This window comes from Bacillus rossius, assembly GCF_032445375.1.
Source record: "Bacillus rossius redtenbacheri isolate Brsri chromosome 4 unlocalized genomic scaffold, Brsri_v3 Brsri_v3_scf4_2, whole genome shotgun sequence".
NCBI classification, from domain to species: Eukaryota; Metazoa; Arthropoda; class Insecta; order Phasmatodea; family Bacillidae; genus Bacillus; species Bacillus rossius.
In genome coordinates, this window is record NW_026962011.1 from 52,379,387 (window position 1) to 52,397,062 (window position 17,676).

A 17,676-nucleotide genomic window follows, 5' to 3' on the forward strand; every position below is an offset into this window, starting at 1 on the left:
CTAATTTTTTTTTTTTTTAAACAATTCTACAACAATGTGCTTGACTACTGCACCATGCCACTGACTTGACAATTCACGAAAAAATATGCTTTTGGATAATATTTCTGTAATATAAAAGGGAACTGTAGTAAAGAAGTTTGTTTTGAACTCTTTCTGTTTGTATTCTTTTTTTGTTTTATTCAAGTGTAATGTCATAATAGATGGTGACACACAACATCCAAAATTGGGATCTCTAAACTCCAAGTCAAGTAACTTATTACTGCCCCAATTTACTTTACATTAATATAAAATACATCTTCTTTAACACAAAAATGGATTTTAATGCAAATACAAACATGATAAGACAGAAATGGGTAGCAAAAATGTTAGACTTTAATGTTAATGCACTGTGGCTGTTTGGCTGTGTGAGTGAGTGTGTGTGTGTGTATGTGTGAGTGTGTGTGTGTGTGTGTGTGTGTGTGTGTGTGTATGTATGTATGTGTGTATGTTTGCTAGTGGGAGTGTGCCCATCAAAATATAGTTTAGCAAAAGTAACTGAATAAAAACCACTAGCATTATCATTCTGATTTTTACTATCCTGTTACTCACTTATCACAGAACAGTCGCCGGATAAAGGTGGTGCGATAAGAGTTGTGTAGTGCAATTTTGAGGTTGATAAAGTCCAAAAACAAGTTAATGGGCAGTTCCTGCTACAACTTTTAACATTAATTTGCCACTGACTTAACGAACCCTATGTACAGGAAAATGACATCACCTATGGATGCACATCTGCTGACACGAGAGACAAAAAGTCTATCCGAAATCAAAACCGTGGAATTGCTACCCTTCTACCAGAAACTACCTAAAAACTTGAACTACGCAACTCCATATTTTGCCATATCCTCAACATAAGACAGCATTCCCCATTCTTCAAAATACTTTTGAATTTGTAGCCATGACTTTTGATTTGTTGCAGAGTCACATGACTATGTATGTGGTGCAGTGTGGCCCGAACTAAAAATAACTATGGTTGCCGTCTGTTGCACACATAGTGTTTTAAAATAAATTAAACAATATACTAGTAACAACTTGATTAAAATAATTTTAAAAAGTAAATAAACATTTACTACTCAACTGACAAAAACTTTGGACATAGCCATTAAAATATATAAAAATCCATCAAAATCAGCCAATAACCTAGAATTTCTTGAACATTATTAAAATATATTTCAACTGCTTTGAAATAATTAATGTGTGACAAATATAACAATAATATCAGCTATTAACCAATATAAAACTCTTATTCTCTTTACGCACCTTTCGTAAATCCTTAACCAGTGCATCCAGCATGCTGGGAACATTTTCTTCATACAGACGGAGAAGCTGTGCCAACTGTTTTTCCCTGAAGTCAAGTGACTTTGTGCGTCCACTGTTGAAAGCAGCTCTTGCTGTGTTCACAACCTGTACAAAGAAATATTTTTGTAATAATCATTTCACCATTCAATGTAAGCATAACTTACATTACATATTTTGATCTACCATCCACTGCGGAGCATATAAGTACATATGCTGCCATTCACATGCTCGGCTGGTTTAAAGACAAACACAAAGATTCCTCTGTAAATTTAAGTACATATATGTATTTCTACTTTTGTTAATTGAGAGATCGAACTTAATTTAGTGAAACAGAAAAAAAAACTATTTAAGAAAAAGCTTACAAAATAAGAACACAACTTGTTATTCAATCTAATTCAAGTGGCATTTTTTAATGCAACGAAAATATCTCCCAATTTGTACTACAAACTAAAAAATAAAATATAAAAAGTATAGGTACCGTAGTCTAGCGTAAAACATAACTGTTCTTACTATAAAATTTCTGTTTGTTCATTACATTCAATTATAATCATTGTTCTCAATGCAATTCCACAAATTGCTGGTCTCCATACAGATGTTTAAAATTTTTAGATTTTATACTAACAAATATTTGATTTTTTTGGGAAAAGTAAATTTTATATTTCAAATCATATATCATTCACAGTGTTACGAGGACTCCAGCCAGCCAGCCAGCCCATGTTCTTGCCTGATGCAGACAGCTCCTATCCTTCAATTACTGCTACACGCCTAATCCTATTAGCAGCAGCGCCTCGTTACCCTTCCCCAGCGCTTTCCCTGCAGCTCTCAAGGGCTCGTCTGCGTGAAGCGACGTAACTAGGACGCCAGTGTTCTGGAAGCTTCGAGTGTTAAGTCGGGGATTCGGAGGGCTACGAAACCTCTCCCGGGAAGGACTTGGCAGGTATACAAACGGAGAGCCTGACCTGCGAGGGCAGTGAAGTGAAGAGGGTGGGTGAGCCATTGGTGAGCGATAGCTGACGGCAAGCGGTAGGCTTCGTGCACCGGGACTGTGTTGAGTGAACGATGGATGAGTGAGCATTGTGACGCACTATGTTGGACAGAGGTGCGAGGTAAGAGACGAGCCTCTGTCGAAACAAGCTTCAGTGGGGAGAGTAAATTGTGGGCTTAATGAAAGAATGATACATTTTTCAATGAATAATTAAATTTTTATAACTTTAAAGTGTAAATATTAGTAAATAAATAAAACTATTTATAATTGGCTATCCTTTCCTTTCCAAATGTTTCCCCACTTGTAGCAATATCATAGCGTACATTCCGAGGCACATATAACATTCATCAGAATCTATCATATTCCCATCAACAAAAGGGAAGAATTTGAAAGCAAACAGCTGTTACTATTACACACTTGTCTCCGACTGTGGTTTGTAAAATCTTCAAGGCCTTCCCAATATTTCTTTTCTCAAATTTTTAATTAGAAGAACCAATTTTATGAATCATATTTATCTTATCATGCTATTCTGGATTATAGAAATATTTCAGAATGTTGAAATTGCAACTTTTCAAAAGTTATAAGGTCTAGCAATACTTGCCTGTGTGTAGTTCTGCATTGTCCCATTCATTTGGATTTCTACAACAAACAGACAAAACCATTCTATTACATAACAAAATACATTTACATACACTCAACATAAAAATATAAATTCAATTCCACTTCAAGATTGTGTAATAACATGTCAATAATCCAAATTCTTAATCATCCATTACACATTGGTGCGAAAAATGATCTTGTCTGTGGATGAATACAATTAGGGATAATTTTTTTGGTGAAATATTACCCACTAATTATTAGATCTAGACATTAAATTTTCTCAAATGTACTAAGTAGGCCCATATAAAAAAACCTGGGGGCTGATTTCTCTTAGACGATTTGAATTAAAGTTGTTTTGCGATTCATCAAAAAAATTACCCATAGTTCTGACCATATGATTTATAGTACCTATGTAATTCCTAAATTAATTTTGATGTTGGTTAAATCTGGTTGACTACATTGAAAACCTAATGAGTTGTGTGAATTTAGAAGTTATTTTGGTAACGTGATAATTTCAGGAAAGCTGTATTATTTTAGTGCAAAGCTGTTTATTTCTCTGGAGTTTAATTTCTGTAGTACCTACATTATGGAAGGCTACAATACTACAGAATTAAGCAAACAGAGAGACTACGCCAAAGAACATAGAATTAAAGCAAGGCTTCAGTAAACTAGCATGGACTAGTCAAATTAACCTTAAAATCTCGAGTGGATCACAGAAAATACAAATTTACTGCAAACTTATGTTACCAGATAATCTAATTGTAAATTTTTAAAGTTTTTACAAAAAAACAAAAAGGCAAAGTTCTATATCAGTATTGCTTACTGTTTTAATTTAGCTTGTCAAAATATCCTGGACATAACTAAAACTTATCACATAACAATAACTTATAATCATAAGTTGAATACGGATGAAAAAATTTCCACAAGACCTGAAATAATTTGTTTGTATCGGGATCAAGTTTTTGTTTGTCCAGGATCTTCTGACATAACTTACCTACTAAATTAAAACAGCATACAACGTGTACCACACAATCAATACATACATGATCAATACCATCATGATCAAGGGATAAAATTGGATACATGATACCGAACAATTACCAAAAAAATATAGAATAGTGTTTTTGGTTGCTGCTTATCTTTGTTAATTATCAAGGATAGTGATTTTTAAACCCAGCATGGTTTTGTTTTGAATCACAAATAAGCTCACTCACTGCTTCCCATATTGTCTACCTAACAGAATTTAACCCTTATTAAAATAATGAACTATCTAACAAAAAACAGTCCAGTATATGGGTGTAGCATCTGCATCTGTGCGCTTCACGGTGGTGGAGTGGTCAAATCACAAACACACTCGGGGTTTGTTTTCTGGCCGTGTCTAACTCGGATTTTTCGCATGTGAGAGACATAATGAACATTGCAGTGTGCCTGTGAGTTTTCTTGAGGAACTCCTGTTTCACCCTACCATTCATTTTATCAATCCTCCATTAGCAATGCATCACCTTTCAACTCTAATGCCCTGATGTTGATAAGAAGTATATTCAAAATACATTCAATTCCACTTCACAGGAACTAAATTGGTGTGATTTGTATTTGAAGGAATTAATAGTTATATTTTAACCACTATTGTACGGTAGGTACCAAAATAAGCAGCATTCACAATATTATCCAGAATATTATTTTTTGCAGAAAAGTCCCTTCCTTAACTCTAAAATTACTGTATATGCATCTGCTTGTTTTGCTTGCTAGACATTTCTTTGGCCCTTTTGATTGCAAGGTTAATTTTACAAATAACATAGCCTATGATTTTTTTTTCTTATTTCTCTTAATTAAATTATGATTTTTGGATCAAAAAATTTAAGTGATAAGTTAATATGAAAAGGAGACATCAAAATGACAAATTTTAAAACCAGATTATTATAATTTTTTTCAGTTTATGTAATGATCAAAATCCAACCCAGATTTGAAGTGAACAAGTTTTGAATAAATAACAGTTGAGATAATAAAGTTTAAGTATGCCTGCCTATCAGATAAACATGAAGCGGTGAGATTTTCAGTCCAGTTCTTAGGTTATGTATGAAATTATGATTTTAAGAACTTTCTGACAAAACAAATTATAAATTAAAATTAAATACCTACATCAATTTTGTAGAAAACGTACCTACCAAATGAAATGTGTTGACCGTACTGAGCTGAAAAACACCGTTCAAATCCTTTGCTTATCTAGGAGCATCACAAATCAACATGACTATCACTGTTTTATCTGTAGGTCGGTCTCTCTCTATATCTTTTTCGCTCTTTCCCACTCTGACTCTCCGCAACAACGTGACCTTGACACAAGTCAAGTTCGACTTCTATAAAAAGCCAGCGTCATATTCCCCTCTTGAAGTTAAAATGTATTATAAAGACCATAAGCCGGTTCAATATAACTCAAAAACCTGAAGCACAATTCGAGAGGTTATGTGTTTTGTGTTAATTGTGTTTTTCCCGGTCATTCACTTCTACCAACCACTAACCCTCATCTCCAGGCCCGCATAAAATGAACAGCAGATGGAATTGGGTACTTTATTTACTCTATGGCTAAAAGGGGGGGCGGGGGTGGACGGCAATATCCCTTAGGCCGAAACAGGGACACCGGTTAGGCCTAGAATCGCCATTATTGTGCGTCGCATTGCGTGCTCAACCTGGCTCTTCCAGATATCCCATCTGGAACAGTTACAGTTTCCACTAGCCCTCATCCGCTTCCTTCCCCTTCGGGCCCTCGGTTGCGATAATTTTTCACTCACAGCCACAGGCAACAGGTTTCCTCCAGTGCTCTCGCTGGTTTACTGTTGGCTGCCGTGGCCCGTGGTGATAAGTACGCACCCCTGCAGGCTTGACCGCGCCAGACGCTACTTCCTCCTCCCTTCCAGGGGGGTGAAGAGAGCATTGGCAGTTATACATTATTAAGCGTATAGGTCCCACCCATGGTGTAAGGAAAGGGAGGTGAAACCGTCCGGCCGCCAAAACTCGTCCTGCACTGCGCACTACGTCACCTTGGTCGCATCGCCCGGTCCACACGCAGCGCGCTCACGGGAATACGACGCACAGACAGTTCATTTACAATCATTTGAATACGTAGTAAGTTACCACGAAGAGTAAAAATACTATGCTATGTACATTGTATAGCATGCATTTAGAACATACAGTTTAAATAAATATATTAGTATCAAAACACGGTGTTTATATTAATAATAAAATTAATGAAGCAATATTTTTTTCCGCTGTTTCATCACCAAAATGTCGACCGGGTCTTGTATTTATCTACATACAGCAATGGCCATAAATGTCAGCACTATCGAAAAAAAAAATATGTTGTCTGTAAAGTCGGTTTACGGACGATAGTTTAATGTGCCAACGTCATAACAAAACATTGATGAAATGATTGCATATTTTTATGAATAAAATTGAATCATTTTTATTGAATTGTCACTATTTTGTGTGGATACAAAGGAGTGAAATTAAATCTACAATTTAATTGATAAATTTACTTGTATTTGCACTCATTCATTCAAATATGTTTATTACGTTAACGAAGAGATTATTTTAACTATAACTTTTATACATGTTTGCTATTTAACTTCTTCCAATCTGTGTTATTCTGTTAAGGATAGGACGATGACAGGAAAAGTAGGAACCGAATGGAAGTGTTTCAAGTTTAATGTGCCTCAAAAAAGTCAAATCGATGGTTGTTCCAATGGAGTGGAAGAGAGATAGATGCGGCGCAAGCGTACAATGAGTGTAACGGGACACAGCGTAACGGGACATTTATTCGTGCGTGCAGCCGGAGTTCATCGATTTATTAGACGTTGTCACGTCAAAAAGGAGGCCCGGTTGAGTTTCAGGATTATGTTCAATCCTTGGGTTTATCCCAATAGGTAAAACAAAAATTGCAAATCTATTTCTATTAGAATTTATTATAAGTTATGCGGTAACCTGTGTAAGCACAGATTACGTTTACGGTTATGGCCATGGTAACGTTAACAGATTATATTATTGTTTTTTTAATTGTGATGTTTGAAAAGTTTTACATTAGGAAATGGGAAGGGAGCCCTGAATTTTTTTGACGTGACGTCTTAAATCGATGAACGCCGGCTGCACGCACGAAAAAGTGCCCCGTTACGCACATTGTCCCGTTACGTGGTGTCCCGTTACGCACATTGTATGCTTGCGCCGCATCTATCTCTCTTCCACTCGATTGGAACAACCATCGATTTGACTTTTTTGAGTCACATTAAACTTGAAACACTCCCATTAGTTTCCCACTTTTCCTATCATCGTCCTATCCTAAACAGAATAACACAGATTGGAAGAAGTTAAATAGCAAACACGTATAAAAGTTATAGTTAAAATAATCTCTTCGTTAAAGTAACAAACATATTGGAATTAATGAGTGCAAATAAGAGTAAATTTATCAATTAAATTGTAGATTTCATTTTACTCCTTCTTTGTATCCATAAAAAATAGTGATAATTCAATAAAAATGATTCAATTTTATTCATAAAAGTATGCAATCATTTCATCAATGTTTTGTTATGACGTTGTCACGTTAAACTATCGTCCGTAAACCGACTTAACAGACAACCAATTTTTTTTGGAATAGGTACACGTAAAAAAAATTCTTCTTTTTTTTTTTTTTTTTTTTTTCAAATCTCCCCCTTCCTCATGGCTTCATCACTCCACCGGAATATAAATTCCTGTAGGAGGTCACATCGGCCCGAGCTCGGCGCGCGGACTGCAAGGCTGTGAGAGCAGGGCTCGCTCACCCGTGATGTCAGCAGGCGGCTCCGCGGCGGACGGACCGTCGCTGACGTCGATGGCCACGCTCATGGCCGCGGGAGGTGCACTGCGCCGACTGCGCCGACTCCCGGCGCGGTGTGCGGAACACGCGAGCAGGAAGCGGCCGCGAACAAAAAAAAAATAAAGTAAAACGACGCGCTGGACCGACGGAATGGAAAGGGTATACGCGCGGGCGAGCGGGGAAACAGTTGCCGCTTTCAACCGGGTGATCGGCGGAGGCTGATTTCTCCGTTACATCAGCGCGCGCGAGGCCTAGGCTAGGTTCGCGACGACGTGTGCGCAACTTCAGCACGGCTTCCGGAAACATTCCTGCATTTCACTTCCGTAGACAATAAATTGCAAAGATTTTACTATTAAAATTTCTCGCGTAAATATTGGCTATTTTTATCTTTTATAACTAGAGACCGGAAAAATTCGCGGATTCATTCGGCGATAGGCTATAATTCAAATACATATACCTTTTAGTTGATTTTGCTATTGGCTTACTGTTCATCTGGACGAATCTCAACCAATTATAAACCTCCAGCCAAAGAAGGATCGAATCACAGACAAACCAGCTGAGACGACTTACAAGTCAGCAGCCAATGAACTTGCGTTATTTGCCCGAGTGTACAGGGGAATGTGCAGTCTATCCTGAAGGCCGTCGAAACCGCGAATTTTTCCGGTCCCTATTCATAACCAATACAGTGGCGGATCCAAGGGGAGGCACCAGGTACAAGAGGCCCCCCCCCCTCCCCCCCCCCCCCGAAAAACCAGTTGTCTGCTACATTAATATTGCCGACAAAAATGATTGTTTCTGAAACCAATAAAATATTTTAATATAATTAATGAATTTCTTGTAGAATCATAAAATCTGGTGGTTGGATGTTATGTGTAGTGTGAGTAGATTAAATACAAATTTAGTAATTTTAAGACATTTTTTTCTCTGGCTACTCTGAAATCCTCTGGATCCGCCACTGTAACCAAACACTATTAAATAAGCTTTCCTAGAAAAATTATTTCTGTTGCCACCAATCCTGGTGGAGTCAAACCTGTCGCATTGTTGGCAGTGACAATTAGTCAAGCCTGTGGTCAGGACTGAAGATTTAACGTTTCAGAACCTCTTGGTCTTGTAGTTAGCTTAAAACATATTTCAGGGATGCTTGGTTCTATAGCAAACGTAAAACATGCTTAGTTGGCAGGGCCATCGAGAGAAATTAAGGGCCCGGGAGCAAGTAATTTTGCATAATACACAACTCTTCAAACCTTCGCTATTTAAAAAAAATCAAAATATTTCAAACCTTTAAGAGATTATAAAGCTGTATAAACAGGACAAAACTAAGTGATTTTTTACAGCATTTTAAGAAACGTTTTCAAATGTTTCTCTCAATAAAACAATTTTCGTTACCTTTTTACCTTTTCGAAAAATGACTTTTTTTACACATCAAACAATTCACTTAATACTGAATAACTTAAAATGTAACATATTTAACATCGAACAAATTTAAAGTCAATAATCATAAAATTACTTTTTCACGCTTTCATATCAGCGAACGTTTCAATAATAGAATCAAAATTCAATGTCCGCGTAAGTCTTGATTAAAATCATAATGTTCCTAGATCAGTAAGTACGAGTTTGACCTTTGACCCCGTCGGAACTCGAACCCGGGTAGCACAGGTGGGAGGCGAGTAATGTGACAATGTCAGCATTCTTTTAATGCTTGTTCATTACCAACGAGCCAACCATCCTCTAAACTAAATATTGTTATCGACAGTTTCGATGACTGACTTTTATGGTGATTAAATTAGATTATACCTACTGATCTACACCCATGCCTTACCCGGGACTCAAACCCATAACCCTTTGCTTCGAAAGCGGGCGTGCATGCAAATTGCACTACGGAGAATTTTTTTCTTCTGATTTAACTTAAAACTAAGTATATTGGGTTGTGAGGCTCCAGGGTAATGGGGATTGGCCCGGCTTTCCTCCCCTCTCCCTTCGCCCTCCAACGAACTGTTCTGCCTCGTCAGTGATGTTGTATATGAAACTATTCCGTGGCACCTTAAATCTAAGGGATAAGAATACAATCCAGCTTGAATCACCGAATCATTCCTAATCGAAACGACACAAGTCTCACTGGATTAATTTATATTTTCGAGTTTAGTCATGAACGTTTCCCATTCCTCCGTTTTCTGCTAGGTACAAAGGCGCTTTTTATGCAAGTATTTCCTTCGGCGGAAACTGCAACAAAAACTAATACGGTAAATATTTAGAAAATTGTACAACTTGGACCACCAAGATATGTACTGTGAGCACTGACTTCCCGGAATGAAAATGTATATTGTGACGTATACTCAACATTAAAGATAATAAGCAACTCGTTGCTGCAACGCGAACACCTCTGATACAAGTCACAAGTAACACACCCTCCGGCAGCCACTGCTGACACATCGCCAGTAGCGGACCCAGGGACCCGCGAGGTGTCCCAGGCAGCTAACCTCCTGTTCTGCGCCTGTAACGGGGATTGGGAAATAACTGACTTTGAAAATTCGCTGCGAAGCTTGGTGACTACAAATGGCCCGAGTTTTGTTTAATTTAATTTCGAGTAAAATTAATTTATTTATACGGTAAACTCGTGTGTTGTCCAGCCCTCGGTTGGGGGGGGGGGGGGTTGGTAGTGATTTAATATTTATCTTTAGCTGAGCAGTTGGCCTTAAATGCTGAGCGCCCTGGGGCGTCATGACCCAGTTGCAACCTCCCCTCCTTCCCTCAACGCCCCAATCAAGCGCCATTTCTCGCCGCGGCCCTGAAAAACTAGTCGTCCTTGCAGTAAACTCACCAGGACACTAAATTCTCTCGCCATACCTTTCTCAGTTCCGAAGCACACGTGGAGCGCGCATTCAACACAAGCGGTGTGTGTGTGTGTTGGTGAGGCGGAGCTGTGATTGGTGCTTCTGGCGCGGTGTGTCCTCTCAGCGACTGGCGCCTTTGAATATATATACTGTATAGAAGTCGCGAGTGGATAGGATTTACTCTGCGTTTTTCAGAAGCGTATGATGAGCAGCTTGGGAACTTCACCGCTGCAGTGCGCTGCCGTAACGCCCTGTATCATCTTAGTTGTTATTTACACTTTAGAGGGCAGCACTGTCGCCCGCTGTCATTCCCCGCACCCCCCATCAATCATTCACTGCAGCTCAAATTCGTTCTACGGGAGGGGAAGGGGTGTTTGAAGAGTTCGACACTTGTCCGCTAGGGACTACCACAAGTCGATGCTCTAGAGATGGTGGCGATTGCGGCGGTGAATTAACCAACTACCTCAAACCGTATTAGAAATGTTAACCTGGGCTGGCGACTTCTATACAGTATATATATATATATATATTCAAAGCTGGCGCGCAGTCTTCTAGTCGTGGGCGGTGACCGTGACAGTACGTGGCGGAGAAATGAAGATGAAAGTGTAATGCAAGTCTCTTGAGTGCTTTCAAGAATCATTAATTACCATGCGTTTCACGCCTGAAAAATTGTTCTGAAAAATAAAACGCGTTTTAGCCTCTTTCACTCTCATAAAAACACAGTTTAAAAATCGATACGGAAACAGAACTACCCACTGATTGTTTGTAAACAGACTCCACTCGGATATCTCGAGCAGTTCTCAAATCTCGTGGTTTCTTCCGAAGCTAAGACACTGTATGTGTGCCCGGGTGTGTCTTCGCCTGTGCTTATTATTATTATTATTATTATTATTATTATTATTATTATTGACGTGACGTCTAATAAATCGATGAACGCCGGCTGCACGCACGAAAAAGTGTCCCATTACGCACATTATCCCGTTACGCTGTGCCCCGTTACGCACATTGTCCCGTTGCGCTTTGTCCCGTTACGCTCATTGTACGCTTGCGCCGCATCTATCTCTCTTCCACTCGATTGGAACAACCATCGATTTGACTATTTCGAGGCACATTAAACTTGAAACACTCCCATTCGTTTCCTACTTTTCCTATCATCGTCCTATCCTTAACAGAATAACACAGATTGGAAGAAGTTAAATAGCAAACATGTATAAAAGTTATAGTTAAAATAATCTCTTCGTTAAAGTAATAAACATATTTGAATTAATGAGTGCAAATAAAAGTAAATTTATCAATTAAATTGTAGATTTAATTTCACTCCTTCTTTCTATCCACACAAAATAGTGGCAATTCAATAAAAATGATTCAATTTTATTCATAAAAGTATGCAATAATTTCATCAATGTTTTGTTATGACGTCACTTTAAACTATCGTCCGTAAACCGACTTTACAGAAAACCAATTTTTTTTTCTGATTGTGGAGTTATTGTCAAGACGAACATTCTACATACATATAAATAAACTAATCCATGTTATCTTTGTTCTAGCCATGTACGCCATTGCTAGTTTGCACTGTATGCCATAGAGAAAACTCGAATAACGGACAACTGTTTTGTCTTAGGAACATAATGTGTTCGTCTGTGCTGTGGTCGTGTTGTCAGATTACATGTTTACTGTCCAGATTATCGGCTTAGCACCATCGTTGAGTTCATCTTCTGTCGCTGTATTGTCCACATTGTTGTTTGTCTGTACTTACTATTTGTTTTTGTTACAACTGTCCCGTCACCAGCCTACTATGTCCTTCTGTGCTGTGACATTGTTCAACGGAAGGAGCTCTCTGAGCTGTCCATACAGTTAACATTTGACAGTGGTTGATTTGGGCTTGTTTTCTGTGCACGTGTTCATCTGTCGTCATGCGTTCTTAGGGTTTTCTCTACGACATACAGTGCTAACCAGCAATGGCGCAAGGGAAATTATTATTTAAATCCATCTTCTCCAGTGCATAAATCATTCGACGAACGTTTCCCAAGTTTGTCTGACTCTCGTTGGTGTTGGAGCTCGGGCCGGTGAGCGGACTATCCCCCCCCCCCCCCACCACAAGAGCTTTGAGCACTGTCACTCTCACCCGTGTGGGAAGCCCACGATGTACATTCTGTATTGCACAGACCCGAACAAGCCCGAATATCTACATTCGGCCAACGTCGGCATTAAAACGATTTGACAGTATTTTCAATGTAGCTATACTAACCTAACATAACCAAGTAAAGTAATAAACCAAAAAAACTGACGAAGTTGGCCGAAGGTAGATATTCGGGCTTGTTCGGGCCTGTGCAATACAGAATGTACATCGTGGGCTCTTCCACCAGTGTTGACGACCTCGCATCCAGTGAACCGGCTGCATTTCCCAACAATAGTAATCGTGTGAATCACAAGAGTCCGTCGCTCACTTGTGAAAACGACCCTGCGCTGTATTTCCACCGCCGACTTACATAACACACGACGGACAGAACAACATGATAACACATGAATTTCCTCGTTCGCGAGATTAGATGTTTGCACAACACTGTCGAGTAGCTATTGAAAGTCACGCTACACAATTTTATTTTCTCCCCGATTTTCATTTAAATTAAAATTTTCTGCGACAGCACATAAATTCTACTACAGTTCACATATCGTACGGAAGAAAAAAACTATCCCGCGATTTTTTTTTTTTACGTGAACATGCATGTTGTCAACTGTAAGCACGGCCCCCACAAGGGTGCACCCCTGAGTCCAGGGCCCAGCCCCGTGTATTCTTATCTCAGGGTGTGAAATAAATATACACACTCGCTGTGGTTATTTTAAAGTTAAATAATTTTATAAACAAAGCTTAGTTTGGACTTATAAATTAGTAGCCATAATTACACCCTGTATTTTCAGGTTAAATAACATTCTAAAACGAGTGTAGGTGAGAAATAACCATGCAATTATAATGTATCACGTGACTGGGGGGTGGGGGGACCGTCTCCTATCCAGGGTTTAGGGCCAGTAGTCGAATGGGGGGGCCATGACTGTAAGTACGGATTCCTCGTTCTAAAGGCCAACAAGAACACTTGCAGTCCTCAAACAAACAACACAAGAAAACAATGCTTATTGCCATTCTAATGAGGTCGATGAGGATGAGTGGTTTTCCCCATGCCGGGTGTCGTGAGTTCAGGCCATGCAAAGGTGACGACAGCCGTGACGTCAAGGCAGGGCGATTGCGCGGTCATTTGCACATGTCTCCCGCGGGGCGAACACGCAAGGGCCCTCCCACACACCCAGACCTGAGCCCAGGCATGGGCGTCGCAAGGGGGGGGGGGGGACTTCAATTGATTTAGTTGTTGAGGAATATCCATCCCCTGGGGAAAAAAAAAAAAAAAGCGGGGGGTCCGGGGGTCCTCCCCCGGGAAAATTTGGGGTTTGAAGGTGCAGAAAAGTGGTTTTTAGGCATTCTTCTTTCCTAAATATTCTAATTATAGTTGGTCGCAATATATAATTTCTTTTTTATAAAAAATATTTTCAGAGAACAAATTTGTAAAAAAACAGTTAACATATCTGCTGGTGCTATATCCACACAAAATCATTAATTTAAACGTCAGGAGAAACCTGAATGTTACACTTAAATGCCGCAGCAGTATTAAGAATATTTCGCACATGTACACAAACATAAGTAATAAAGTGATTATATTCACTATTATTATAGTATCTCTCCACGGTATCGGATCTGATTTTAATTTTACACGAAGATCGAATTAAAAAGTGCTCACATTACCACGATTGGACTAAATGCACCATGCGCACCATATGGGTTGTATCACAGAAATCATATTTTTAATATATATACGAAACTAAATATATTATTGGAGGGGACGAAATTGAAAACTTCTATTATTGGGGGGGGGTGTCCCCCCGTCCCCCCCCCCCCGGCTGCGATGCCCATGACCCAGGGAGAAGGTTCGAACCCGGACCCTTCGGCCCACCAGCCACACACGCCGGACGCCAGACAAAATGAGCGGACAATGAGGTCAATGGTTATGTAAAACAATTTATGAGCGAGTCTTTCAGTGCTCGAAAGTGATGTATAAATATCTGACCTCGGTAAAAGAGAAAATTCATGTGTTCTCATGTTGCAAATAAACTTATAATACGAAATTCAGGCACGAAATTCAACGTATAATTCTGTAAAATAATATCGAGCGTGATAAATATTTACGCAAATTGTGTTTTCAACTACATTTCTAAACGCGAATCACACTTATTTTCCGCGCCCGCCGCTAGAATTCGCTGTCGGAGCAGCTGAATCGACTATCGAATCATTCCATTTGCAGAGCGAAAGGTTAAGCTATATAACGAAAAGGCTCCGATAAAAGCGATAAATACTTGAAAAAATACTAAACCCCGGGTTTTGGACCTGATTTTCAACAAGGATTTTTTTTTTTTAAAAACATTGTCCATCTTGTTAAAATTCACTGAACAGTAATTACTTTAAAGTTAAATTTTGTATTTGTGAACTTTTGTTCGCGCCATCCGCTACAGATGGCAGCAGCGTGGTTACACATTTCCGTTCCATGCGACTTCCGTTCATTCACAGAATTATTCCCACTAAATGCCGTATACCAAGAGCTAAGACGTTTGCGCATAAAAAAATTAACTCTACGTCCTATCGTAAAAATCCATCGTAAAAATTAAGACATAATTTACATCAATACTGCAGAAAGACTTCATTCATTGTGTGCCGGTATCTCTGCAGTCCAATCCATAATTCACGCGATATATAGTGTAAAAACTAAAATATCTATTAAAATACGATAAGTATTGTAATATTTTTCTCCGTATTTTACAGACCGTACACCTAAAATATGTCTTTCATTAAAAAAAAGTCTTCTATTCATTTCATTTGTCGAGCTGTGATCCAGCTCAATAAAATGAATTTTGCTTTCATCTACGCTGAACACCCCCCCCCCCCCTTTTTCACAAATTTAGGATAACATTCCTGACTAAACGGAGGTTTATTAGTGTCGATGCAAGCCACAGCATAGTCTGGGTCAAATAACTTGTCTCAAATTTGACCATTTCTCAAAAGAAGTACCAGCGGCAACATTTCCTAACTGCCACTTGCAAAGCTGTTCACGAATACTGACAACCACACGTATTCGTTCACGAGCACAGTTGAGAGAACAACAGTGGCAGAATGATATGTAGACCACTGGTCTGTACTTTAGAGATACAAGGGTACCTAATTGTTCCGTATTGTGTATACAGTTGGGTGGTTGTCTGTAAAGTCGGTTTACGGACGATAGTTTAACGTGACGTCATAACAAAACATTGATGAAATTATTGCATACTTTTATGAATAAAATTGAATCATTTTTATTGAATTATCACTATTTTGTATGGATACAAAGAAGGAGTGAAATGAAATCTCCAATTAATTGATAATTTTACTTTGATTTGCACACATTAATTCAAATATGTTTATTACTTTAACGAAGAGATTATTTTAACTATAACTTTTATACATGTTTGCTATTTAACTTCTTCCAATCTGTGTTATTCTGTTAAGGATAGGACGATGATAGGAAAAGTAGGAAACGAATGGGAGTGTTTCAAGTTTAATGTGCCTCGAAAAAGTCAATTCGATGGTTGTTCCAATCGAGTGGAAGAGAGATAGATGCGGCGCAAGCGTAAAGGGACACAGCTTAACGGGACAATGTGCGTAACGGGACACTTTTTCGTGCGTGCAGCCGGCGTTCATCTATTTATTAGACGTTGTCACGTCAAAAAATAACATAAAGAAAGAAATTGCACGCGTTTGTGATGCAAAGCTGTATAACTACCCAAATACATTTGATTTTGGAAATTTGTATAAAACTTTGAGGGACAACTGTTGTGTGTAACATGTCCAGTTGTATTTTAACGTAAAATAGTAAAATTAAACAAGCAGTTGAATGTGCTTGTGATTTAAAACTGCACAATCTGCTAATTAATTTTATTTTGGAGATATTTAGTTAGAAGGCTTTGGTGCAAACGGGTAGAAATTGTCCCGTGTAGCGTACCCGATTGTGTTTTAACGCAAAGTAAGCAGTGAGTGTGTTTGCGATGCGAACCTGTACTATAACCAAAATATATTCGATTTAAATAATATATATATCTACATATATGAGTTATAAAACTTTGATATGAACGCCACAGGAACAGTTGCGGGCCAGAGGCCATGCGCCAGAGGAGAAAGGAAGCAGCATTGCGCCTCTACTCGGAGTGCAGTGTCCTTCAAGGTCCTCGGAGGCCGTGGTCGAAGCGTCACAGACGAGTGAGAGTCTTGGCTTCGACCCAAGTCCCTCTGCAGGATCCCGTTACTTGTTGGCACCCAGGATGCATAAAACACACTATAAATTATTTCGAAAAATACAATGTCCGAGAGGGAGGAGTGGGGCGCTCAATATCCCCCTCCCATATTTGTCATCGAGTGCCCCATTCATTAGCGTTGCAATTTTAGTTACGCTTTTTATGAGTTATCGCCTCAGCTCATCTCACCGGCTGTAAAGCAGATTAACTTAAGAATAGAATGTGCAGGATTTCACGTCGCGCGGCTATTCACAGACGCTCGAGAAGTCGGCATTTACAAATTTATACGCTCTTTAAAAGATTCATGCAACCAAGAATTGTGATTTAATACAATTCTTTGTACAAACTTTTCATTGCAGTTTTTCACTGTTTGCCATAGAATAAAAATATTCAAGAATGCAGAGTAGGAAATAAAAAATGAAAGCTTAAAACCTACAGAGATCAGCAGTCATTTTTTCATGACTAAATACCTTCCACGGAATTCTTGTGCTGTCTGACCGTGTTCGTCTGTGGTGTTGACATTGTTGTCCATAATACCGGGTTCATCTGCTCGCTGTATTGTCCAGGGTTGTTGTTGTTGTCTGTCTGCACTTGCTGTTCTGGTTGATGCTGTCTTGTCATTGCTAGCTCACTGTGTTTGTCTGTGTTGTTTATTTTTTCATAACTAAATTCCTTCTACGGAATTTTCTGTGATGTCTTATATTTAAATTTTGACATCA

The 17,676-nt window shown here is 38.9% G+C and overlaps 1 protein-coding gene across 8 annotated transcripts in view; it reads right to left on the reverse strand.

The window, feature by feature from the left end:
* The window catches only part of LOC134542173 (aldehyde dehydrogenase, dimeric NADP-preferring), a 39,394-nt gene that overhangs the window by 19,384 nt on the left and 2,334 nt on the right, over positions 1-17,676 (reverse strand). For 4 of the 8 annotated variants that reach the window (XM_063386199.1, XM_063386198.1, XM_063386197.1 and 1 more), the window contains exons 2-3: positions 2,922-2,959; positions 1,297-1,440 (exon numbers count right to left, since the gene is read on the reverse strand). In XM_063386199.1, the coding sequence (XP_063242269.1) occupies positions 1,297-1,440; positions 2,922-2,959 (182 nt within the window). Of the gene's footprint in view, positions 1-1,296; positions 1,441-2,921; positions 2,960-5,081; positions 5,401-7,725; positions 11,087-17,676 lie in introns of those variants that run through there. The other 4 variants (XM_063386201.1, XM_063386200.1, XM_063386203.1 and 1 more) reach the window with 4 other exon arrangements.